Below are 23,148 nucleotides of genomic sequence, written 5' to 3'. Positions count from 1 at the left end.
CGTATTCTTCAGTCATCAAATCCATTCCACGCCCACTTGAATGTAAGTTTTTTTTTTTTTCGGGTGGGGGTAACAACAGCTAGTTTTCTTTATGCTGCCAACCGTGTGATTTATTGTTTCCTTTTGGAATCAATGCTTATATGTATACGTTTAACAGGGGATTACATTTTATTGAAGCGCGCTTGTTCGAAACGTTTAGTTCTCAAAACATTTCTTTTGTCGTTGCGCGCGTTTTGTCCAAGAATAGGTACATCCGCAGACGATGTATGAGAGCATATTACGTGGACGATTTCCCCCTTCTCAATATTTCCTATATTGCCTAAGCCGAACTGATATACTTCCTGTTTGCTTTACACACACCTTCACGGTGAGTATATTGACAAATTGATTCCTTTTTTCTTTTTGGTTGTATATGTTAAAATTCTGTATTATGCACTTTGTGACACACAAAATACATTATGCGGCACATTATATTGCGCCACGGACTTGAGAAAGTACAGCCTAACACTTTAATAAGGTTATTCGACAGTCGATTTTGAGTTTAATCTATTAGGCTAACAGCCATTTGCAGTTCTATTGAATACCGTTACTATGTTGAATGTAATTCTATTACACATGTCGGTAGCTTGTAAGCATGCGTATGCTACCGAACATTAGAGGAGTGACAATTACTGAAAATTGAGAGGTATAATGTGATATCCAGATGCTTGTTGCACCGCGGATCCATCATCTAGCAAATGGAAAAGAAGTGACAGATTTCGGATCATTTGACTTTTATCCACCGTCGTCGGAACAAAGGCTGGTCTTTTATTTTTTCAAATTCTATCCATATACTGCGCTAACTGTTGTAACTATTCAAAGTGGGCTATATACGCGGCCGACAAGAGTGTGAGAGTGCAATGGCGTAACAAAGTTGACAGCTGATTCACGAATGACAAACGAGTTGTCGAGGCGCTGAGGTCGCGGTGCAAGTTCAATCCTAGCTGGGACGATTTTTGGAACGGCATCTGACATCTATTTCTGTTTTGGAAAAATGGAAGCCAATCCAGGCGCATTCTTTGTGACTGTTCTTTTTTGTTTAACAAGAAATGTCAATGTTGTTTTGAGGTTCGAACGAGAGCTGAAACGTGAAACTGAAATCGTGGCAAAAAACAAAACAAAAAAGGTTGGAAACTGTTTGAATAATAAAACCGTTTCAGTTACAAGGATCGGCATACCAACAACAGATGTCGTTTCTTGAAAATAAGCGTCTAAAAATAAAATATCAAATAAGATTACATCTGAAATTCCACAAATAAAATCATCGACTCAAAAATCCCATTGCAACATTGTCGATTATGTCCAACTTTGATTGCGTCACGCGAACAACCACCAATTGCTGGAATGTTGCAAGAGAATTACAAGTAAAAAGATAACCAACAGCAATCTATATGCTGGTTTGAACTAAATTGAAATAGAAAAAAAAAATAGAGAATCCGTTTTAGTTGGTGAGGACTTAAAAAGACTCAAATCAATGTATACCGTCGGTTGAGTTTATTTTGAGCGAATGGTGAGCGGGTGTGAGCATGAGGGGAAAGAATGAAGCCAAAGGTTGATTGCCATATTTCGTATGCCGTCTCAGGCTCTACCCCCGTGCACAGCCATTGTGTGCATATGGATGCCTCCGCTCAACTCTCACCTGAGACCTGACGTGACGGATGCTATGAGAAGGGGGGAAAACACACGAACAAAAAAAGAAAAATTTTCATCTTTTCAATTTTCTTTCTTATTTTTTGTTTCATTGAAAGTAGATCGTGTACAGTACACAGACACTCATGGACGTCATAGGAAAATCATGACGAGTACACTGATAACAATTTTTTAGTAGCAGTTTTCTTTTTTTAGTTAACTGGTGACGAACGAAACTAATCAATGACCAATGTAAGTGCTACATGTCAAACTGTATATGACACCGGTAATAAGGTCAAAGTATTCTCGTTGCCTTTGCTTGTTCAGGTGTGAATATTCTTATAAGAATCAGATAAGAACAGAAAGGTCGGATAAAAATGAAGTTCAAAATTCAAAGATAAAAATAAATGGAGATAAAAGTACAGCGTCGTCAACGAATCGGAATTTTTGCAAACACAAAAAAGGGGAACATTTTTGTTTTTCACAACCCAAGTTAAAGTTATGGCAAAAATATAAACTCAAATTCAAATATATAACAACTGACAATGCGTAATATTTAAAAAGATCTGACATTATTTCAATAGTCAGTGAAACGCATCTTTGCTGTGTGTTTAGCTTAGTTGTACACATCACGTACAAAATAATAGAAAATTGTAACGCAGGATTGAATTCACTTATTCTTTTTTTTTAAAAATGACGGGGGTTCCTTTTTTTTCCTTTTTCAGCTCGTTTCCTGCTTCACCATCAGTCGGCGTGTACTCGTATATATAAGCAAAGCTACGGTTTCTTCCTGGCCTCCTTCACTTACACCAGACGCTCACCTTTGTAATTTTCTGTTGGAGCTAGTCGTCTCTCTAGCCTCCCCCCTCTCTCGCACTGAGCGCGTCCAACACCCTGCTAATTGAAATGCGGAAACAATCACCCATAACTATGCGTCCTCACGTACGGTTCTCCTAGTATATATAGTCGAGTTGCATAGAGCAGAATATGAGGATTACCAGTTCGACCATAATACAGCAGACGTATGGTTGTATAGCCTTTATAGTGCCCACTCTTCAGTTCTGTGTAGCATATTGTTCAATTTGACTCATTTTAGTTTCAGTTTTATTACAGTATAGTGTGGATATAATCACTTTCGAATTCAATTTGCGTACACTGTTTTTCACTTTTGTCTTTGTTGTTTTGGGGATTTCATTTTGTTGCAATGAAGAGAGCTTGAGCCGCAAAGAGAGCTATCCGTGAACAGTATGCTGTGTGTGCGAAAATTCACTGTCATGGAGCTGCTCTCTTTATGGACAGGTTCGAGATCTACGGAATATAAACGCATACATGTGTATAATGTATATTGTATTAATGGGTGTAAGTCTAGCATAGTAATAAAGGAAGGGCTCTGTTATTCTTATTACTAAACTTCCGATTCCTCTATTGTCTCTAGGATCAACATAAACTAATTTTCATATAATCTTATATTTTTATCCAGCCTACATTTCTCTTATTGCGTCGCTATAAAGGCACCCGGAACACCCTATTGGCCTATCTACATAATGTACATTTTCTTTTTTTCTTTTTAAAAATATCCATGTTGGGACAAACTGATTCTTTATTGCAAATAATACACCAAAATACTGTATCGTTTCATTTTTCTCCAAAATCCTTATTTGACAATTAACTTCAGATTCGTGCATTAAAAAATAGGAAACACTGACGCGCTGAAAATTTTGAATCAATAAAAACAAGTAAAAAAAAATAGATAGAGGATTTAACGGGCGTGCGGCCGGCATTTCAGATTTGTTTTTGAAACAGCTTAAAATAAAAGTTTCGAAGGGGGAACATAAAATCATCTGCAAGGAATGAGCACCGGACTTGCATATTGAACACCTGACACCTCTTCGTATCCTGTATCCTTATTTCTTATCACGTAGGGTACATTATCTTTCCCAGGGGCCGTCTTTCCCCTTTTTCCCGCAATCACTAAGTGCACAAATCACACACGCACAGAAAAAATGCAAAAAGTACCTGATCCGAGGGAAAATCCTTATGTGCCTCTTTGACTTTTGGGATCGCTTACGCACGCTAGATCGGGATTCAGTATAAAGGCAACGCGAAAAGCTGACATGATCATCACTTGGCCGAGTCGTCCGATCTGATCCTTACTAGAATACTACATTGACTTGTCAATACTCAGGTCCAATTCATACACAATGCAGATAAATCGATTGATCGCAACCGTTGTTATAATTTCTCTAACAAGAAACCTTTTCGTCGCCTGTTCAAAGTATTGACCAATTTTAATTCAAATGCTTAGTTTACATATTTTTTAAATGCGTTCTGTAATACTTATTCATTATTTTTTATTTTTAATCAGACATCACCAATGCAAGCGGATAGATGTGCTCAAAGCCTTGAAAATACGGGGGAACTCGGCAGCAGTTTCTTGTACGGGAAAGCTTGTTCCTAACTACAACCCGAAAAGAATTCCCCAAATGATTTCTGAAATCGTTTGTCCCGCCGAGATGGGTGATCGTTGCACCCAGTTGGTGCTCCCCATGGACGTGTTCATCTCTGGGACGGAGGATCAATCCCTACAAAAAATTATTTATATTCCGAGCGGATGTATCGATAACAAACACATCAACAAACCAGCAAATAAGAAGACTCCAAAATCTGGTCGCTCATTATTGCGCAAAGACGTAAAAAAGCCAAAAAGTTCCAAAACAGCAGACACCGCATCTATTAAGATTACCAGACGTAGGCGCTACGTGATTTCTCAAACGGAATTAAACTAAACGGAAACGAGAAATTCGGTCGCCTTAAATGTGTTCACGTTAACTGTCATGTCCCAGCTTTGTCACTATTGGAACTCAGTCTTCTTTTTTTTCTTGGAGTACTATATATTTTATTTAATATTTATGTTATGTCGTTTGGAGCAAAACGTAGCCAATTTATTAGAGGGGAAATTAAGACAATACAACGGAAACTCAATTGTCGATTAGTTCTTCACCACCACCGAATTTCGCACAAAGGAGTTATTACCAAAAACTTTTTATCTTCTTGGTTATACCCCATGACGTTAATAAAAGGTTGGTTTTTTTTTTGCTTCTTGGATGCGGTACAAGTTGATTAGAAGGGAAGAAAATACCGGGCTATTTAATGTAATAAAACAGGGTTCAACACTTTAAGTCAATGCTGAGGACGCTTGGGTCGAGCTCCTAGTAAACCAGCGTTGATTCGATCCCTAATTTAAAAGCTTGTCATTAGTAACAATAACTTAACCAATTTGTCATTTCATAAACAATTGTACCGCGCTTCCTGCTGTTGTAACTCGGGGTTTACTTCGCTGACTCTTGCATTCGGTTGTCCTTTTACCGAAGCATTTCCTGAACGAAAGACAGATGTCGAATTCGTTCCATTCTGCATTTGTTTCCTTTCGTTGGCTGAATTATCTTCGCGTCCAAGTTTGTTCCCCGCATCGGGTTGGTAAGCATAATTTTTGAACGCGGCATTGGGCTTTTTGGATATGCGCATCTCGTTGCTATGACTTGACGATGGTTTCATGGCAACATTGCTTTTTTCGGGAGAATTCCGTTTTTGAACATCCGCAGACATATAATTGTTGTAAGCGCGTTTCGCCTTCACTGAATAGCTTCCAAGATGGCTGCTTTCTTGAAACAAGCTTTTCTTCATTTCTTTGTTGATTCCATTAGACTCCGCGTTAAAATGATTTCCTGTCGAATTATTGATTAGATTTGGATTGACACACTTTGGATCAATAAAGAAACCACCGTCGAATTCTTGCTGTTGTTTGCGACCTAAAACATGACCGACATCTAGATCATCGCTATCAATATTCCGTTTTTTAAGGACCTGGCTCCCATCTGGAAGTTGGACAACTCTGTACTGAGACTGTTGGATTTTGGGGGTATTCGGTAACCGATTTTCTGTAGCTAATAGTGCGTTTTCACGTAAGGCACGTTGGCTGCTGCTTTCTGGACGCGTGTTCTTAATTTCAGTTTTCTTTGACAAAGGTTTCGCTACTTGAGAACGAATTGTTGTCTGTTGCTGAGAAAAATTGCTGCATCTAGCCTGTTAATGTTGATGGTTAATAGGATCAATGTAAATTGAGTGCAAGAAAGTTGTACATTACCTCATGCATCTCTAAAATGCTGGAAGAAATGACGATGTTGCAGAAAGAACACGGTAGAAACGTAATCTCATTATCCGGCTGATTGTGCTGAATGTTTGGTTTCGTTTGAGCAACTGTTATTCCAGTTCCGCTGGTCAAAATTTCTTTCCGAGTCGACACGCTTGCAAATTTGCAAGAAATCTGTTTTCAGTTAGTGAACTTAAATTAATTCCATTTTCAACAAATAAGAAACGCACTTGAAGTACCTCGTGAAGCTCCAATGACGACAGGGGAAAAGGAATTCCGCAAATCTCGCAAGGAATATGAGTTTCTTCTTCAGCAGTCATGCTGTTTTCGATAGTAGGAGCTACATTCGCGTACTGTGACCAATAATCGTCTTCTACAGTAGAGCTAAGGGTTGCTGGAAGCTGTGTTTGCGATTCATTTTCGTGAGTATCTGGTACAGTATTGGTTGTTGAGACGTCCGAGAATTTGCAAGCGATCTGTTATTACGACGAAACGAAAATTCACACTATGCTAATGCGGTACAAATATCAAATCAGAACCTCATGAAGTTCCAAACATGAAATTGGGAAGAGAGAACCACAATTTCCACACGGAATACTGTCTTCCTCGTCAACTATGCCTTCCTTCACAGCCGGAGCTACGTACCGCGACCAATAATGCTCTTCTTCAAATTGAGGTTCTATAATGAAAATGAAGTTTAAAAATTTAACTATATTTTTTTGTTGTACTCAGCACTCATATACCTCTTTGGTTTAATGACTGTGAACAGACATGAGTACTCAGCTGTCCGAAAGCGAAATGTTTTTGGCAACGAGGACAAGCTTCTAAATTTGAACCGCATAGCATTTGATGCTTTTCTAAGGACTCAATAGTACATGGAGCTCCGCAAAATTCACAAGGAAGAAGTGAGTGCTTATCCTCGTCCTCCATGAGCTTCGAAGGAGGTTTCTCAAAATCTGGACACACCGAAAAAATATTAGTATTTAAATTATGCAAGAATCGCGTAATAAATTTTACTTTTTGTTTTGGAAATATGCTGAGTGGCGGGCAAGGGAGCAGAGGCTTGAAGAATATTTTGACATACCACATTGCGATATTTGGGAATGTTGACATTTTTGTCCTCCACATTTGATACTTTTTCCTTTGACACATCAAGAATATTACTTGGACCTTGAAAAGTACTTGAAGCAGTGGGGATCTTTTGCAATTCTTCATGAATCTTTAACATTCGAACAAGAACATGATTTTTGCAAATATCACACATCTCAGTTCGGCTGCCACAAGCAAGTTCATGGTCTGTTATATTACTAGCAATGCATTGTACTTCACAGAACTCACAAGAAATCAGTCTCTTAGGACAACAATTTGCCTGTAAATGTTTATAATAATAGTATTTATAATTTCTAAGCAAAAGAATATTTGCTGAAATCAGAAAACTAACCAAATGATCAATTTGATCCTTCATTTCTAATTTCTGATTGCAATCCTTGCAATTTATTTCTTTATGTACTTCATTTTCATGTTCTTCAAGCTGTGATTTAGGAAAAGGCTCCTGACATTTACTACATATCTGTATAAATCTTTCACAGTGAGTGGAATGAAGAGTAAAAGAGGTGGTTGGGACCGATCGTTTACTGCAAAAGGAAACAAAATTAAAGAATACAAATATAGGCTTCATAATATGAAAATCATTACCAATTTTTACAGAACGAAGTTTCATCACTCATCTTGAAAACTGCAAAACTAGTTTTACCAATCAAATTACAGGCACAAAGAAGAACTAGTGTAAGTAACACTTTTGTAAAACATTCAAAATATACCGTTTGATAAGTTGATCAATATTAGGCAAAACGAATCAACTTCGACCATATGTTTCGCCCAAATATTCTATGACAAATGGTATGAATCCAAGCGTCTCTGCCAACAATGCGGTGAGTCAACAATTTAATCTATTCCTAGTAGGTTACTGTTTGAATTCGGGTCGGCTGTCGGCAATTGGAGTCGACGCAATTACGTGTTTTGAGGGTAGAGAGAGAGTTTCAGAGTCTAGACTGAGAAGGAAGGGTTTGTTTGTTTACTATTGTTCGCCATCTGGCGGGATCGATCTCAACTGAGCTTAGTTTGATACCGACGTCCAAGATCTCGAAGAGCAGTGTCAGTTCGTGACTGAAAGCCTTGGCGTTTTGCTGTCCCTGATACACGTTATTCTACAAATTTGTTAAACAAACACGTACATTGTTTTAAAAGTCTAGAAATGGCTACTGGTCTCGATAACTTAAATGGCTCTCATTTGATTAATCACGATGATTTGCAAGGTCTATCGTCTCATTGCCAAGGTGAGTTTGTTTCCAACCTCTATTTAATCATATTTAACGTATGTTCTGTACGTGTTTGCTGTTTGGTTACATGATACTCAGTGCCCACGTGTATTTCTAATTGTCTTCTGTCATGTCTGAAGTGACGTCACTTATTCTATTTCTGAACGCTTCGCCCTGTGCATGTAAATAAGTTGCTTCAAAATAGGTGTTTAAAAACTAGATGAAAAGCCATAGAAACTCTAAACACAAAATAACACAGTGGCATTAATAAGAATATCAAATTAAATTTTACTGTGTCTGAGGGAATAAGGAAAAATTTGACATGCGTTGCACCGATGAATATCATCGTGTTGCTACAGGGCCCTTCACGGGCACATCCTTTGTAGCACAGTAATCGATAAGCTAGGAAAGGGAGTAGTGCGACCGCATTGGGAACGCTTTTCCCACTGGAAAAAGCTCGCTCCGAGTGCGCATTAGGTTTTCTTTATGCACCACGTCGAATAAAGAAAAAGAAAAGCTAAAAAATTGCATTTGTGTCGCGTAGAAGAAATCTTTGTGCTAATGCAAAAGATCCAGGTTAAAAGCCCCCGCTCCTTTCTCTCATTTCAGAATGCTGAAAATGCAAAGATTATTGACTTATTTTTTCCTATTTTAATAAACCTAGATTTCAACATCCGTTACTCTGTGACCGAAAATAGATAACGCGTCGAAAGCGAAGAGTCGTAGTGTTTTTGTTTTATCGTCTATATTGCTTAACCCGATTCTGCCCGTTGTAACATAATCTTGGCCATCGTCATGCTAAAGTATTGGTGTGTCGTAACTGACGGAAATTGATTTGTAACCAGAGAAATCTATAACTAATGTCGAAAAACTTTCACGTTCTAAGTTTTGCTTGAAGTTGGTTAACAACCTTGTCAGGGTGCAATATGCCCGGGTATCCACGGCCCCGTCACCTTGGCGCATACAATTTTATAAATAAACTGGCGCATTCCAGTAGCGAGCGCACACGCTCTTGGCGTTCACCCTATGCTTTCCGACATCATTTTGATGTTAAAATCCCAGTTGTAGTCTGACTACATTCGGTCACGGTTCTTTCGTTCCAGCATTGTTGTTTTGTTCCAAAAGTTTATCGAATCTGTTTGGGAAGAAAATATGAGTTATCGATCATTGCCGATTGCTATCCCCAAATGGCGCGACAGTCTATCAGGTGAAAAGAAATCTTGGGAATTAAATAGGATTTGTGCTATCAAGACAAATAGAATATGTAGGCTTTGTAGGGTGATCTAAATTAGTATACCACAAGATTTTTTCCTTATAGAAGGAAGAGGGTAAAAAATAAACAGGTTTACTTTCGCATTTTTATCATGGCTTTGTGTAAGACTCAAAGAGAAAGGGACGATGCAATGAAAATTTTAGCAATAATAAATAAATAATATTAGCCTCTGGCTATTAGTTTAAAGTCCAGTTCGATCCAGTTCCAAGATAACAATAGCAATAGGTTGTTTTTTCCGATCAAGAGATGGCATGGCTTTATTACGTAACAAATCGTTAAAAACAAATTTAAAAAAAAATACAAAAACTTGTTTGTAATTTTAAAAAATCAAATAATAAAAGATGTTTATTAAATAACACCATCAACTTTTAAAACAAATTCAGATAAAAAAAGATTAAATGTCGATGTTTAAATGTTTACTTATCGGGAATGGGGAATGAAAACCCTAGTTACGTTATACGTACCTTTTCTTACGTAACAATAAGACAAATCTTGAATAATAACTGAAGTTTCGTCCACACCACGATCTAATGTTTGACAACAACTTTTGAATTCTTTTTCTAGAAAGCGAAAGCCCAAATTTCAGCCAGAAGAGTGCGTGCTTCTCATACGGTGGCCGAAGTTTGTTGTCACCCGTCTCGGGGACGGAAGACGGGTTTCAAGACCTCTCATCGGCCAGCCGAACCAACCGTGCGACTCCTAACGAGATTTCTGCTCCCTACGAAGTCCCACAATTTCCAATAGAAGAAATTGAACGAAAATTAGCCATTCAAAGGCAACTGAGTCTTAGGTGAGACCTCTTATTTTATTAAATTGTTTTTGTCTTTTTTTTGTGACGTGTTCGATGAAGCTCGCAAGGTCTCTTCTTCCGTTTCATCGTGTCCTATTAAATTTTGCAATGGGCGCATTAGTGAGGCTTTGATTTGCTTTGACTGTGGAGAAATTCGCGGGTCACCCAAGTGTAACATTATTGATCTTCACTCGAATGATTAAAATGAGAGCAATGCTCGTGATTCCTTTTGGATCACGAAGGCATCCGGTACGAGCACGCACTATGTCAAGGAAAGGTTAAGATCTATAAACCCGCGAGATTTGTCGTTGGACCTAGTGCCAGAACCTGGAACCCGGAAGAAATCGTCTTCGATCTTTTCAAATGAATCTTGATCTTTCTACGTCTGTCGAGCACAGCAAGATCGATTTTGGTTTTCTTCTTCTTGCATGGTCAACGTTCCGAGATCGATCGACTTTCAGTGACAAGTTCGGTATTGGTAACAATGCCATCCATCGACTCGTAACTCCGCCTATGTGTGGAACCACGCCTAGTTCTTCCCGTCAGCTGATGTTCGCAAACTTACCTTTTTTGTTTGTTTTTTTTTTGGGGGGGGGGGGGCTCTAGTATATACGTTCGGTCGCATTCCCTTGTTTAATCCTATCGACTGTTTGCGCTTCTCGGTGGACGTCGGTCCCTATCCTATTGTGTTCCCAATCTCTCGTTCGAACTCCTCGACGTTTGATTACATTTCGGCCTATTTGTTATTGCCACATTAAGACTTTAACGGGCAATACATTCTTACTTCATTGACTTAAAGTAGAGGGATGTCAGAACGAAGGATTTCCTATCCTTTCGTGGAGACCAAAGTAGCCAGTAATCTTGGTGTCAGGTGATTTGCTCTCGGGTCGAACGTAAAACAATGGATTAGTTGCAATTACTCACAGTTATTCTTGATTTGCTACAAATATTTATGAGCTGTTTTTGTTTTTAATTTAATTCCATTAGATTCCCACCAGAATTAGTTCCGCATCTAACAACTTCTCACGAACCTGGAATCGAAATCGATTCGTCTCAGGCAGCCGCTACTGGTTTACCCACTGTTGAACAAGACTACACGCCACTCTTCCAACGAGTCTCCATTACAGGAGATGAGGACACAGGAGGAGTAAGCTGAGTTCTTTTTATTATTCATCGGCTAGTTTTTAGTTGCATGTCACAATTGGCAATGGATCGCCGAAAAAAAAAACTGTAGTATCAATCGATTCCGCTATTAAACCTTTCGAATCGGATACTGAAAGAATAGATACAGACGGATGTTGATACTATTAAAAAAAAGCGATAGAGCGAAGTTTTTATACATTTATTATTTGTGTTATCTATTGAAATTTAAAGTCGAGTTGTGTTTGTAATCTATCATCAGGAATTGTGGCGTTCGCTGCTTAGAGTCAACTTGGAGGTAAACTTGGCCTTACCTTCAATTCAGTGATGATTGGCCCCTTTTGTTGTGTAGGGTATTACTGTGCTAGTAGATGACATGTTTTGGTGTGGCGCACAGTTAGTCTAACCTAGCTCCGATTTCAGTTGTCCATTGCTAATAATGACACTGGCGGCTACTGATATTGGATTTTCGGATACTGGTTCCATTAGCTTTCATTGGTCTGAGTTTCGGTCCTTTTCAATTAATTTAATTCATGACTGGAGACTTATTAATTGGTAATTTTGTTGTTGAAAGGTTCCCTATGAAGATTTGTTGGACGCCTCTGAACTGCTGATTAAATCGCTGACACTCCGCAGAGATTATTGCCGCCCGGCTGCGCACTCCTTCCCTTCGACCACAGCCCGTTTCCTTCAAACCAACGAACGGAACGGCATTGCAGATGTGGAAACGGTCCACGAAGAAAAAAAGACCGTAGAAGGTAAATGTCGTTTCTATGTTGAAGTGAAACAAAAACATTGTAGATGGAAATTGACAAACAAGAAAATTCGAAAATTTCCTATACCAGCCGTATGCCTCCGAACGCATGATATAGCGAAGAAACGCTGGTAAAATCAGATATGGTTTCCCAGCTGAGGTAAATGAAAATGGCTGGTGTTTCCGAGATGCGATACAAACACTCGACGATATAATTGGTTTATTTTACATCAATTTATGTTGCCTGACCATTCGATTATTGTCCAAAAGGTGGAGGCCAGGCCGCAAATCACTTTGATATGGAAGTCCCAAGTTTGCAATACCAAATGGCTGAAAAGCCAGGTATCAAAGGTCCATGAGCAAATGTGTGATTATTCTGTGCTCGTCTTGTTCGTGTGTTTTCCCACCTTGTCCCTTACATGCTCTTATCATATTAAGACCTACTCCATCCTTCTCTACCAGCAGAGTCTGCAAATCTTTCTCTTTTTTCCCTTATACCGACAATTCGGTACCGAAGTGGAGTTTGGGCTAACATAGATCTATAATTAATACTTCTACCTTTCTGATTCGATTTCCACTCACAGCACACATAGAGATTTTACCTTTCATGTTTCAGTCGAAGAATTGAGCAAGAACGTATGACAACGACATACTACCCCAATGCCAAAGCTCGAAGGATCTCTGTGAATGTTGAGGGCTGTTCTGTGATAACGTGTTCTTGCCTCGTAGAACAAATGCCTAATTTATTGTCAAGAAAATATTTTATATATTTAAAGTTGAGTCCTAGTCTACATATAATAAATGTAGACAGGCTCAATCTATTATATAGTCTTTACTGGTTTAATGTTTGCCGTAGTTCATCTTCGTCACTGAAAGTTTGACAGTAAAAAAGGCAATGTATGTATTTTTGTTTTAGAAAAAAAAGCATCCTTGAAAGCGATCCTATGTCTTTTTCAAGTATATTTCAACTTGTTTAACTTTGGTTTTACCACGTTAGATCACCCAATTCACCCTCCGCCTCACGTCTTGTCATCGCACAACGACGGCGAAATTCCTGAATCGGCAAACTGCGTCATTAAGGCCTTGGATGGTGTATTTCAAGTTTACGAAAGTCAAGAGGCAGCCGATAATGGTGAAAGTCTGAATTTCTCCTACCCGGTGTTCAAGAAGTACATTGACGACGTTCACAAAATGTGCAACATGATATCAAATGGGCCATTGTAATTCAATTGATTATCTTAATAGTTTACTTTAAGGTTTTACAAATTTTTCTCTGATTTGTTCACTTTCAAGGAAATCATTCTGCTATCGCCGACTTACGTATCTCTCAGCCAAATACCAACTTCACGTTCTTTTAAACGAAATGCAAGAGTTAGCTCTCCAAAAGTGCGTCCCGCATCGAGATTTCTACAACATCCGAAAAGTAATAATTCGGTTTAATCATATAATCGATAAAGAAGGTCTAATCAAAGTTCATCTACTTTTTTTTTTCGAAGGTGGACACTCACATTCACGCAGCTTCGTGTATGAACCAAAAACATTTATTGCGCTTCATTAAGAAGAAGATGAGGGACAGCGGCAACGAAGTTGTTTGTCTGAACAAAAAAGGCCAGGAGTTGACATTGAATCAAGTGTTCGAAGAAATGAATCTCTCCGCTTATGATTTGACAGTCGACATGCTTGACGTTCACGCGGTACGTGCATATCCACACATACAGTTAAACGTGTACAGTTCTTTTTTTCTGTTTTTCAAGCATCTTTCTTTTGTTTTAGGATCGCAATACCTTCCATCGATTCGATAAGTTCAATGCGAAATATAATCCTATAGGAGAAAGTCGTTTACGCGAAGTATTTCTTAAAACCGATAACTACGTGGGAGGGAAATATTTTGCAGAAATTATTAAAGTACAATTAAGAACTAAAACAATAAAATAAGTTGCCGCTGATCCTACCGACTTTGTTGTTTGAAATCCAGGAGGTAGCCGCAGACTTGGAGGAGAGTAAATATCAAAATGCCGAGTTGCGACTATCTGTCTATGGAAAATCCAGGGATGAGTGGGAGAAATTGGCCAAGTGGGCTCACAACTTTCAAGTTTATTCGGACAATATCCGCTGGCTGGTTCAAATGCCGCGTTTATAGTAAGTAAATTCTACTTTAATAGCATTATTATATTAAATACATTTGAAGAACAGTTATCTCACGGTTTCTCACGAAGGCGGAATATTGTTTTGGTATCTCATTTCATCACTATTCGATGCATACTGTTAAATTTGATAGATTATGTTAGTTCTAGAGACCTGCGAAGACCACCTCTCTGGCGCAATAATACTATATACTCTAGTTCACCACGTAATTCATTTATTTATTTTTTTATTCTTAGTAGTATTATTAAGTCACGAACCTTTATACAAAATTTGAAATGTTTTAAGCTTTACTGTAAATGAAAGGGAGTTTACAAAAAGTATTTTACCTATACATTTCTACTTTGCAGTGATATTTATAGATCAAACAAGCTGATTAGCAACTTTCAACAACTGATCGACAATCTATTTCTTCCTTTATTCGAAGCAACCAACAATCCAGAAGCGCATCCCGAGTTACATTGTTTTCTTAAACAGGTAAACTGTTATTTTCTTTGCTCCCACCAGAGATGGCTCCCACTGCATAGGATCTTTTGCTATCGCATTTTTTTTAAATTATTTTAATTAACCTAATTGTTGTTAATTGAACAGTTGGTGGGTTTTGATTCTGTTGACGATGAAAGTAAACCTGAACATCCGGTGTTCGATAGAGAAGTTCCAACACCGGAAGAGTGGACGGAAGAAGAAAATCCTCCTTACGCTTATTACGTCTACTACGTTTACGCCAATATGTGTGTTTTAAACCAATTTCGAAAGTAAGCAATGAGTTTCATCCAAAATTAAACATGTCATTGTAATGCACCACGATAAAACAATTTATCAGGTCACGAGGAATGAACACTTTCGTCTTCAGACCTCATTGCGGCGAAGCAGGGCCAGTTCAACATTTGATTTGTGGTTTCCTTCTCGCTGAAAATATTTCTCATGGTTTGCTATTGAGAAAGGTGAATTCTTGTTAACTCTACTCGTTTGTACTGCATCATCGATTAATATGTGAATCTGCTTGGTGTGGTGACAGGTCCCAGTGTTGCAGTATTTATACTACTTGTGCCAGATCGGAATAGCAATGTCTCCATTGAGCAATAATTCTCTTTTTTTGAATTATCATCGCAATCCACTTCCCGAGTTTCTGGCCCGAGGAATGTGCATTTCTCTTTCGACAGATGATCCGCTTCAATTTCATTTCACCAAAGTATGGATGAACAGTTATGAATTTCTAACATAAATACTTCTCATAAATTAAGAATTCAGTTACTTATTCTTATTTCCCTGTAGCTATCTGTTAAAATTTTACATAGAGTTTCTTTATGTGTTTCTATATTTTGAAAAATCTTTAGGAACCTTTAATGGAAGAATACAGCATTGCAGCTCAAGTGTGGAAACTTAGCCCGTGCGACATGTGTGAATTGGCTCATAATTCCGTTCGAATGAGTGGCTACCCTCATAAAGTAAATTACCTTTCAAAATATTTTTTTTTATTTTGAAGGTAAAATAGCTGTGTTAAATAACAGGTGAAACAACATTGGCTAGGCCCCAACTATACACGCGAAGGTGTGGCCGGTAATGACATTTTCAGGACGAACGTCCCTGACATACGCGTTGCATACCGCTATGAAACACTGGTAGCGGAACTAAATAGCATTTTCAAAACTGTTTTACTCAACGATCATAAAGGATTTGTTAACGAAAAATGAGCGAAAAGTAGAGCCTATATACAGTTAAAACTGTAATAAGCAACGATTCTGTAAGTGCAGATACAAAGTAACCGAATTTGTCATGCTTATATTAAAAAAAAAAAAACATAAAAAAAAGTTTTTAAATTAGTAATGAGTGCATTTTTCTTTTTCTGAGAAGTAGGGGAGGGGACTTATCTCTATTTGAAACGAATTTTATTAGTTTTTTAACAATCATTCCTTGATTTGGTATTACTGGCTTTTAGAAGATAAAAGAACTAAATTTTAATGCCATTATTTAAAAACATAATAAATCGTTATTCATCAAATTCGTCTAATACACTATTAAAAAACAGCGCTTTTTTTTAATCTGCAAAATTTGAAATATATATATACTGTATATAGTTGGTAGTTTCTAAAATATTAGGACTAACATCACGAATTTTAATGTTAAAAACACACAAGGCACAACTTACTTTGAATTTGCAATGGACTCTAGCTCTAGCTTCAATAAGAGATATAGAAGTAGAAAATATTTTCTATATCTGTTATTCTTATCTGTTAAACGTTTTACTTTACACTGTAATGGCAAATGGCAATAAAGCGCCCGATATCGCTCAGATTCAAACAATTGTGCTTCAATGCGTTGCCAACAGGGGGGACCTTCGAGTAAGGAGTAGTTCAAGTTCGGGAAAAGAATATGTTAAAAACTCTTCATTTTTTCCCGAGGTGAATACTCAACATAGATTTATTGCTGCCTGTACTGTATTACTCTATATGTGCGCAAGCACAAGCTTAGAAATGCTTTAAGTATAATACTGCTTGAACGCTGCCAACTCATTGATAGGATTTGAAAATGTCCGTGCATATAATCATTCATTCATGGAGTTTCAAGTAACTGAAAAAAGAAGTGTAGACGGCCACTCGTCTGAATCTGTAAATCCAAGGAAACAAGTTTCTAAATGCCCCGCGGGAGTTGCTAACCTATTTTTGTTTCATTTCTGTGTGGACTTTCGTCCGAGATAAAACGCACATTTGTTTACTCTCAGAGAACTTGCGCTGGAAATATGTTGGTATGTATGTTGAACAAACTTGGGTGAGCTGCATTCTAATAAATCCAATGGTTTCTTATTAATTAATTGTGAACTACTGAATATTTTCAATTTGCAAATACTTCGAATCAGCATACTTTATGCCATGTTGTTATAACACAGACGAACTATCTAAATTTGTTACCTTGTTACACAGACAAGGGCGAGGAACCAGAATATTCTGCGTCGGTTGATATGTGCGCCCCAAGGTCGACGATACCAGCATAATCAACATGTGGTTACACCAACGAAAATCTACGAACTACGAACCTATGCAATATGGCCACAAAATGTTAAAGATTTTCTTAATTTGACTTCAGAAGAATTTCATCTGAGAACTTCTCAGTCCAAACTGATTGGATATTGGACAAGTGAGTTAGGCGGACTTAACGAAGTAGTACACATATGGGAATACGGTAAACAAAATTTTCAACAGCTGTTCCTACTTTCTAGTTCGGATCAGAGCTAATTAATGAGCTCAAGTAATTTTTGGGTGAGTGCATTAACTAGCAAGATAAATTTACCTTGCACTCTGCAGATAGTTTAGAGCATCGCGCACAAGTACGAGCAAGCTTAGCTGGAAACAGCGAATGGATACAACGCTATTTTGGCAAAATTTTGCCTTGGATGAGTGGCCAGCAAAATTCCGTAGTTTCAGTCATACCTGGAATCACACTGAGCAACTCGGTGGAAAAGGGCGTGTATCAACTGCAGACGTTTCCTATCACTCCAAATCAACTGGAAAAAAGTCCAACTTTAATTGAGCAAAATAGTGGCAATCTTCTCATCGGCGCATTCCAAACACTACACGGGAATTTAAATACTTCAGTTCTGCTTTGGAAACACCCCACACTCTCAGCAGCAACTAATTTAGTGTTTCAACAAATGAAAAGTAATTACGGTCTAAGTTTCAATTGATAGCCATTATTAATTCCAGTTTTTTTTACAGGCAAAGATTGGCAGCAGATTGCAAATGGATATTCCAAAATCTTAGTGCCTCATAAAGTATCACCCCTGCAATAGATAGTTTTAAATTAGAAACTTCCTTGGCATGTGTAAAAATTCAAATGTGACTGAATTTTCAAAAATACATTGACAAACTGGCGCTATACCAATGTAGTTGAATTGGTTTTCTAATTATTTATTTACACCTGAGTCTTCAATGAAGAATTGAAGATCCATAGCAATCTTAATGTCTTACCACTACTATATTTTTCTCAGTGTTTAAGAATTAATGGGATCAACTTTGGGTTCAGGGAAGTTGAAAGTGGGGAACTTGGTCATATCGGCTCCATCAGCTCCACCATAAACACGGCGAACTCTGTCCAGCTCAGTTGCAATATCTTTCTGGATAGCAGGAGATGGGTCGACCAATTTTCCTCCGGCAGCTCTAAAGAACACCAATAATTAACAGATGGTAACAGAAATGATAAAATCTAATACATACTTGCTCTTGACTTTGTACTCATTCAGTTTGTCCAAAAAGAGTTTCTGAATGGGATCAACTGCTTTATTAGCAACAACTGCAGATATTCCAAACTGCCTCTGCAGGACTGTTCCTTGACGAACAGCTAGCCGGGTTCGAGTCGCAAACATGTTGATGACCTGAGAGTATAGATCATTTAGCCTTCACAAATATTTGGAAACTACAAACAGATCTCACAACAAATTAATCGGTAATGCAATACAAAGTTTAACAAGAAAGGAGACGCACAGTAAAATATATTTACCTATGCAAGTTGCTCACAGATGCAATCCAAAATGTCTTCCGTCGTCTACACTCAGTCTACTTTTCTCATTCACGAAAATGGCAGGATAGCCGCTTACCAATAAATCCCTAAACACTCAAAGAAAACGGAAAGGAAATATTTTAAGGAACATACCAGATGCAACATGAAAATTTTCCAAATACTTTACATATTAAAACTTTGAATTATCAATGAATTACATAATCTATATATTAATGTAATTTAAAATAAATTATGACGATTTGCAATTGTTTACCTTTAGATTTAGGCAATCACCAGCAGCCGACTAGCCGATCAGTACTAACAGCTGACTAACACACACCTAAAAATCGCCTGAAAATCGCTTCGTACATAACAACGTAGTGTATGTATTTCATTCAAACGATTGGTAAATATTTAATACCGAAGGGATATTTCAATAAATCAATTTCCATTATGGCGAAAGAATTCAAAAATTGGCAGGAAGCCAAAGGTATAATTAGAATTTGAAGAAGGCTGTGGTTGCTTTATCATGTAATTACATTCTTTACAGAGTACTTTGAAAAAAGCACTGCAACTCGAAATCAACATTGTGTTTCAGTGAAAGAGATTCCAACTTGGGAAGAGACATCAAAAGAAATTCCCCATTCTACATCAGATGGAAACAATACTGATTTAAAACCCAATTTATCAATCAATTCTAAAGTTTCTCTTTGGAAAGGGGATATAACTCAACTAGAAGTTGGAGCGATTGTCAATGCAGCCAATAGCAGGTTGGCTGGTGGTGGTGGAGGTGAAATTTAATAAAGAATATTGAAAATTTCTAAATTGTTTATCAATGTTTTGTGTTACCTCAACAGTTGATGGAGCAATTCATAAAGCAGCTGGTCCTTATCTTCTTGAAGAATGTCAATCTATCAAAGGTGGTTGTCAAACAGGGGATGCTAAACTGACAGGAGGATACAAACTACCTGCAAAGTGTAAATTTTTCTCTAGAAAAAGTATGAATGATATCCTGTTTCTATACAGTATTTATGTTTCCAGATGTGATTCAGACTGTTGGACCTATGGACCAAGACTCTAACTTGCTGTCTGATTGTTATTCTAATAGTCTTAAACTTGCGAATAAAAATGAACTAAAAACAATAGTAAGTCATGATTTTACATTCTAGTACCTTTTAGGGATTCCATTTCTTCATCTTCAAAATTTTAATTAGGTATTTCCCTGCATTTCAACTGGGGTTTATGGTTACCCCAATAGAGATGCAGCTGCAGTAGCATTGTTAACAACAAGAAAATTTCTTGAAAGTGATGAATCAACATTGGAAAGAGTGATATTCTGTGTGTTTTTAGATAAAGATCTAAAAGTATATCAAGAATTGCTACCTAAATATTTTTCAGTAAAGGCTGTTTTGTGATCTGATTTGATAACATGAAAAATTTTGAAAATTTGGTAATGTACAACATGTGTACAGCATGAACAGGCTTGGAATAAAAGAATGGCAAAAAATCTTTGAAATATCCTTTTTAAATTTGAATGCATCATCAAGTTCTTGCTTTGCCAAGGAATTTACTCAATTTAGTTTCCTCAGCCTTCCTATGATTTTGGCCAGTTTGGTTTCATGTTCTTTAAAGAAGATGTTCTAGTGTTGCATGCTTCAATGGATAATATTCAGTGTTGGTAAGAGTATTTGACTTTAGTATGCATATACAATTCATTCGTTTAATTTATTTAATTCTTTTTTGTCTGTTATTGAACATTTTGAATTTCCCGGTTGATTAACGGCGTTGCCAAAATTCTTCAGATAAATCATTGCATCAAAATAATGTAGTTCACAAATTAATTTAAAATCTATACTTTACAATTTCAAAATTTTTTTTAAGAAACTTTATCTCAAATATTTTATAACGATTCGAGATAGTCATTTAAAACCAGAGTTAACTGATTAACCAGCTGGATTAACCAATGATGTTAAGCAATCGGTTGCCGTGGCAACTCCCAACCCCCATGAGCTGCTATCGTCTGGCTCCGACGGGAAGTAGTTTTGGTTTTAGGGCGCTGTCAAATTGTGTGTCGTATTGTTCACGAATTGAGATTATCAATATAAAATCAACTATTAACAAACTTTGAGATGGATAGTCAAGGAAGAAAAGTATTAGTTTGTGATAATGGAACAGGGGTGAGTTATTTTTTTCTTTTGAAATATTTATTAATGTTGTTTTGCCGGCCATGTAGCAAACTAGCAACTCACCTTTATCAATGTTGGATAGTTTGTCAAAGTTGGATATGCAGGATCAAACTTTCCAGCACATATCTTCCCATCTTTGGTTGGACGACCTATCATTCGCGCTGCCAACAAAATTGGTGACATCGAAGTGAAGGTATGATAAAATTCTTTTCTTTCAAGCAGTTTCGATCTTACTGTCCATTTCCATGGTTTCGACATCACACAAAACTTTCTAGGGTTATCAAATTAAGGTGACATTCCAAGGATAAGTACAGAGGGAATCTCACATGTTTTGCATTTAAAAAAATCTGTGTCATGTTCTTATAACACAGATATAGTTTAAAAACCTATAAAGTCATAACAGTGATAGTAAAAAACCAACTTGTGCCGTCCTATAACATGAATGTCTTTGTGGAGTTTTGATTTTGATTGTAAAAAAAGGTTTTGTTATTTTCTAATGAACTGAATCATGATTTTGGCTTAATTGCTTGCCTTTCAATCAGGGATTTGCTCACATATCTGTAAGTATTGAGCACTTTATGGTGTGATATTGTTTGTTGGAATTTTGCATTGATGTTTAGTTGCATGTAACTTAGTGTTCTTTTTAATTGAATCTAAATTAATGAAGACTTTTATCAACAGGATTTAATGGTCGGAGATGACGCGAGTAAACTTCGCTCAATGCTTGAAGTGAACTACCCTATGGAAAACGGAATCGTTAGGTATATATCGATACATTTATTAAATTTGAACTGGTGTTTATAAATCTGCTTGTTTGTGTTCCTTAGGAATTGGGAAGACATGTGTCATGTGTGGGATTACACTTTTGGCCCTGAGAAAATGAACATTGACCCTCACCAATGTAAGGTCTTGCTAACAGAGCCTCCGATGAACCCTTTGAAGAATCGCGAGAAAATGATTGAGGTAAATGTTTTTAATTGTCACCATGTTTCAATGGTGGTGGTGGAAATGGGTGTGTAAAAATTCGAATCTTTGTGCCGTTTGTTACAGGTCATGTTCGAAAAATATGGATTTGCCGGAACCTACGTGGCCATCCAAGCAGTTCTAACACTTTACGCACAGGGTCTGCTGACGGGAGTTGTTGTCGATTCTGGAGACGGTGTCACTCACATTTGTCCTGTGTACGAAGGGTTTGCAATGCCTCACTTAACCAGACGTCTTGACATTGCCGGAAGAGATATTACCCGATATCTCATCAAGGTAGAATCAATGATCCATCCCGCAATAGTTTGGCATGAATTCAGTAATATTCCTCTTTATAGCTCTTGCTGCTGAGAGGCTACGCATTCAATCATACGGCAGACTTTGAAACTGTTCGCCAGTTGAAAGAAAAACTTTGTTATATTGGCTATAACATTGAAACGGAACAAAAACTGGCTCTCGAAACAACCGTTTTAGTCGAATCATACACAGTAAGTTTCCCTTTATTCTACCTTCGAGTCGCTGTGGCCATGGCATATTTAAAAACCAAAAAATTCGATTTCTAAAAAAGCTTCCAGATGGGCGCGTCATCAAAGTGGGTGGTGAACGGTTCGAAGCCCCTGAAGCGCTTTTCCAGCCTCACTTGATCAACGTTGAAGGGTCAGGAATCGCCGAGCTAGTCTTCTCGACTATCCAAGCGGCCGACATCGATGTCCGCCCGTCGCTATACAAACACATCGTCCTTTCAGGCGGTTCAACCATGTATCCCGGACTTCCGTCTAGGCTCGAACGGGAAATCAAACAGCTGTACCTTGAACGAGTTCTTAAAGGCGACACGGAGAAACTTACGGTACAACGATGAAATTTTGTGTTCTAGACGTACATTTTACTTACTACTCTTTTCTTGGCACGCAGAAATTCAAAATTCGTATTGAAGATCCTCCTCGCCGTAAAGACATGGTTTTCATTGGTGGTGCCGTATTGGCCGATGTCATGAAAGACAAAGAATCTTTCTGGATGTCGAGGGAAGAGTACAATGAGCGTGGCATCCGCGTGCTGGACAAACTGGTCAACCGCTCCTAACGCGCAATTTTAAACGCTCGTTCCTCTTTTCCGATTCCCATCGAAGGTCATGTTATTACTAATCAGATGTCCATTTTTTTTTTTCATGTTGCTGGGTTCACATTCCCGCCCTCCCTAATTTTTGTTGACCCCCAAATTCTGGCTGAATAAACAAAAATAGCCTCTGTAA

General features: G+C 37.7%; 5 protein-coding genes across 21 annotated transcripts; 3 read left to right on the top strand and 2 right to left on the bottom strand.

The window, feature by feature from the left end:
• The first annotated feature begins 1,550 nt into the window (after positions 1 to 1,550).
• LOC124192655 (macro domain-containing protein CT2219-like) lies at positions 1,551 to 20,264 on the top strand. 3 transcript variants are annotated; one of them, XM_046586081.1, is made up of 6 exons: positions 1,551 to 1,590; positions 2,511 to 2,513; positions 19,280 to 19,519; positions 19,587 to 19,706; positions 19,771 to 19,874; positions 19,944 to 20,264. In XM_046586081.1, exons 1-6 carry the CDS (start codon positions 1,566 to 1,568, stop codon positions 20,142 to 20,144), a joined length of 693 nt encoding a protein of 230 aa, XP_046442037.1. In that variant the 5' UTR covers positions 1,551 to 1,565; the 3' UTR covers positions 20,145 to 20,264. The 3 variants fall into 3 exon arrangements, with proteins under 3 accessions (XP_046442037.1, XP_046442036.1, XP_046442035.1); XM_046586080.1 differs by lacking the exons at positions 1,551 to 1,590; positions 2,511 to 2,513 and adding an exon at positions 19,019 to 19,219; XM_046586079.1 differs by lacking the exons at positions 1,551 to 1,590; positions 2,511 to 2,513 and adding an exon at positions 19,077 to 19,222.
• On the bottom strand, positions 4,589 to 7,861 carry LOC124192654 (TRAF-type zinc finger domain-containing protein 1-like). Of its 2 annotated transcripts, XM_046586078.1 has the most exons (11): positions 7,639 to 7,860; positions 7,514 to 7,561; positions 7,260 to 7,452; positions 6,836 to 7,187; positions 6,562 to 6,774; positions 6,358 to 6,497; positions 6,058 to 6,294; positions 5,813 to 5,992; positions 5,451 to 5,751; positions 4,970 to 5,393; positions 4,589 to 4,903 (listed from the first exon to the last, which is right to left on the bottom strand). In XM_046586078.1, the coding sequence occupies exons 2-11, from the start codon at positions 7,543 to 7,545 to the stop codon at positions 4,849 to 4,851; spliced, it is 2,127 nt and encodes a 708-aa protein (XP_046442034.1). In that variant the 5' UTR covers positions 7,546 to 7,561; positions 7,639 to 7,860; the 3' UTR covers positions 4,589 to 4,848. The 2 variants fall into 2 exon arrangements, with proteins under 2 accessions (XP_046442034.1, XP_046442033.1); XM_046586077.1 differs by having other exon boundaries at positions 4,970 to 5,751; positions 7,639 to 7,861.
• Positions 7,942 to 18,110, top strand: LOC124192652 (AMP deaminase 2-like). 14 transcript variants are annotated; one of them, XR_006873769.1, is made up of 18 exons: positions 7,942 to 8,154; positions 9,974 to 10,199; positions 11,187 to 11,346; positions 11,914 to 12,097; positions 13,091 to 13,313; positions 13,387 to 13,516; positions 13,590 to 13,787; positions 13,867 to 13,998; positions 14,069 to 14,232; positions 14,586 to 14,712; positions 14,827 to 14,990; positions 15,059 to 15,179; positions 15,254 to 15,427; positions 15,573 to 15,683; positions 15,747 to 16,981; positions 17,157 to 17,415; positions 17,538 to 17,891; positions 17,949 to 18,110. XR_006873769.1 is itself a non-coding variant. In XM_046586064.1 (17 exons), the coding sequence occupies exons 1-17, from the start codon at positions 8,073 to 8,075 to the stop codon at positions 15,927 to 15,929; spliced, it is 2,496 nt and encodes an 831-aa protein (XP_046442020.1). In that variant the 5' UTR covers positions 7,978 to 8,072; the 3' UTR covers positions 15,930 to 16,037. The 14 variants fall into 14 exon arrangements, 12 of the variants coding, with proteins under 12 accessions (XP_046442025.1, XP_046442023.1, XP_046442028.1 ...); XR_006873770.1 differs by lacking the exon at positions 7,942 to 8,154 and adding an exon at positions 9,189 to 9,343; XM_046586064.1 differs by lacking the exons at positions 17,157 to 17,415; positions 17,538 to 17,891; positions 17,949 to 18,110 and adding exons at positions 11,602 to 11,637; positions 12,364 to 12,444 and having other exon boundaries at positions 7,978 to 8,154; positions 15,747 to 16,037.
• LOC124192656 (ATP synthase-coupling factor 6, mitochondrial-like) lies at positions 18,125 to 18,836 on the bottom strand. The gene is made up of 3 exons (XM_046586082.1): positions 18,730 to 18,836; positions 18,447 to 18,604; positions 18,125 to 18,389 (listed from the first exon to the last, which is right to left on the bottom strand). Exons 2-3 carry the CDS (start codon positions 18,593 to 18,595, stop codon positions 18,224 to 18,226), a joined length of 315 nt encoding a protein of 104 aa, XP_046442038.1. The 5' UTR covers positions 18,596 to 18,604; positions 18,730 to 18,836; the 3' UTR covers positions 18,125 to 18,223.
• Positions 20,265 to 20,713: 449 nt separating the features above from the next.
• Positions 20,714 to 23,148, top strand: LOC124192651 (actin-related protein 2). Its single transcript, XM_046586063.1, has 8 exons — positions 20,714 to 20,906; positions 20,998 to 21,108; positions 21,597 to 21,676; positions 21,743 to 21,878; positions 21,966 to 22,175; positions 22,238 to 22,387; positions 22,468 to 22,746; positions 22,812 to 23,148. The coding sequence occupies exons 1-8, from the start codon at positions 20,859 to 20,861 to the stop codon at positions 22,977 to 22,979; spliced, it is 1,182 nt and encodes a 393-aa protein (XP_046442019.1). The 5' UTR covers positions 20,714 to 20,858; the 3' UTR covers positions 22,980 to 23,148.

This window comes from Daphnia pulex, chromosome 4 (genome assembly GCF_021134715.1).
Source record: "Daphnia pulex isolate KAP4 chromosome 4, ASM2113471v1".
Classification (NCBI taxonomy): Eukaryota; Metazoa; Arthropoda; class Branchiopoda; order Diplostraca; family Daphniidae; genus Daphnia; species Daphnia pulex.
Note: the sequence above shows the minus strand (reverse complement) of the source record. Positions and strands in the feature narration are given on the sequence as shown.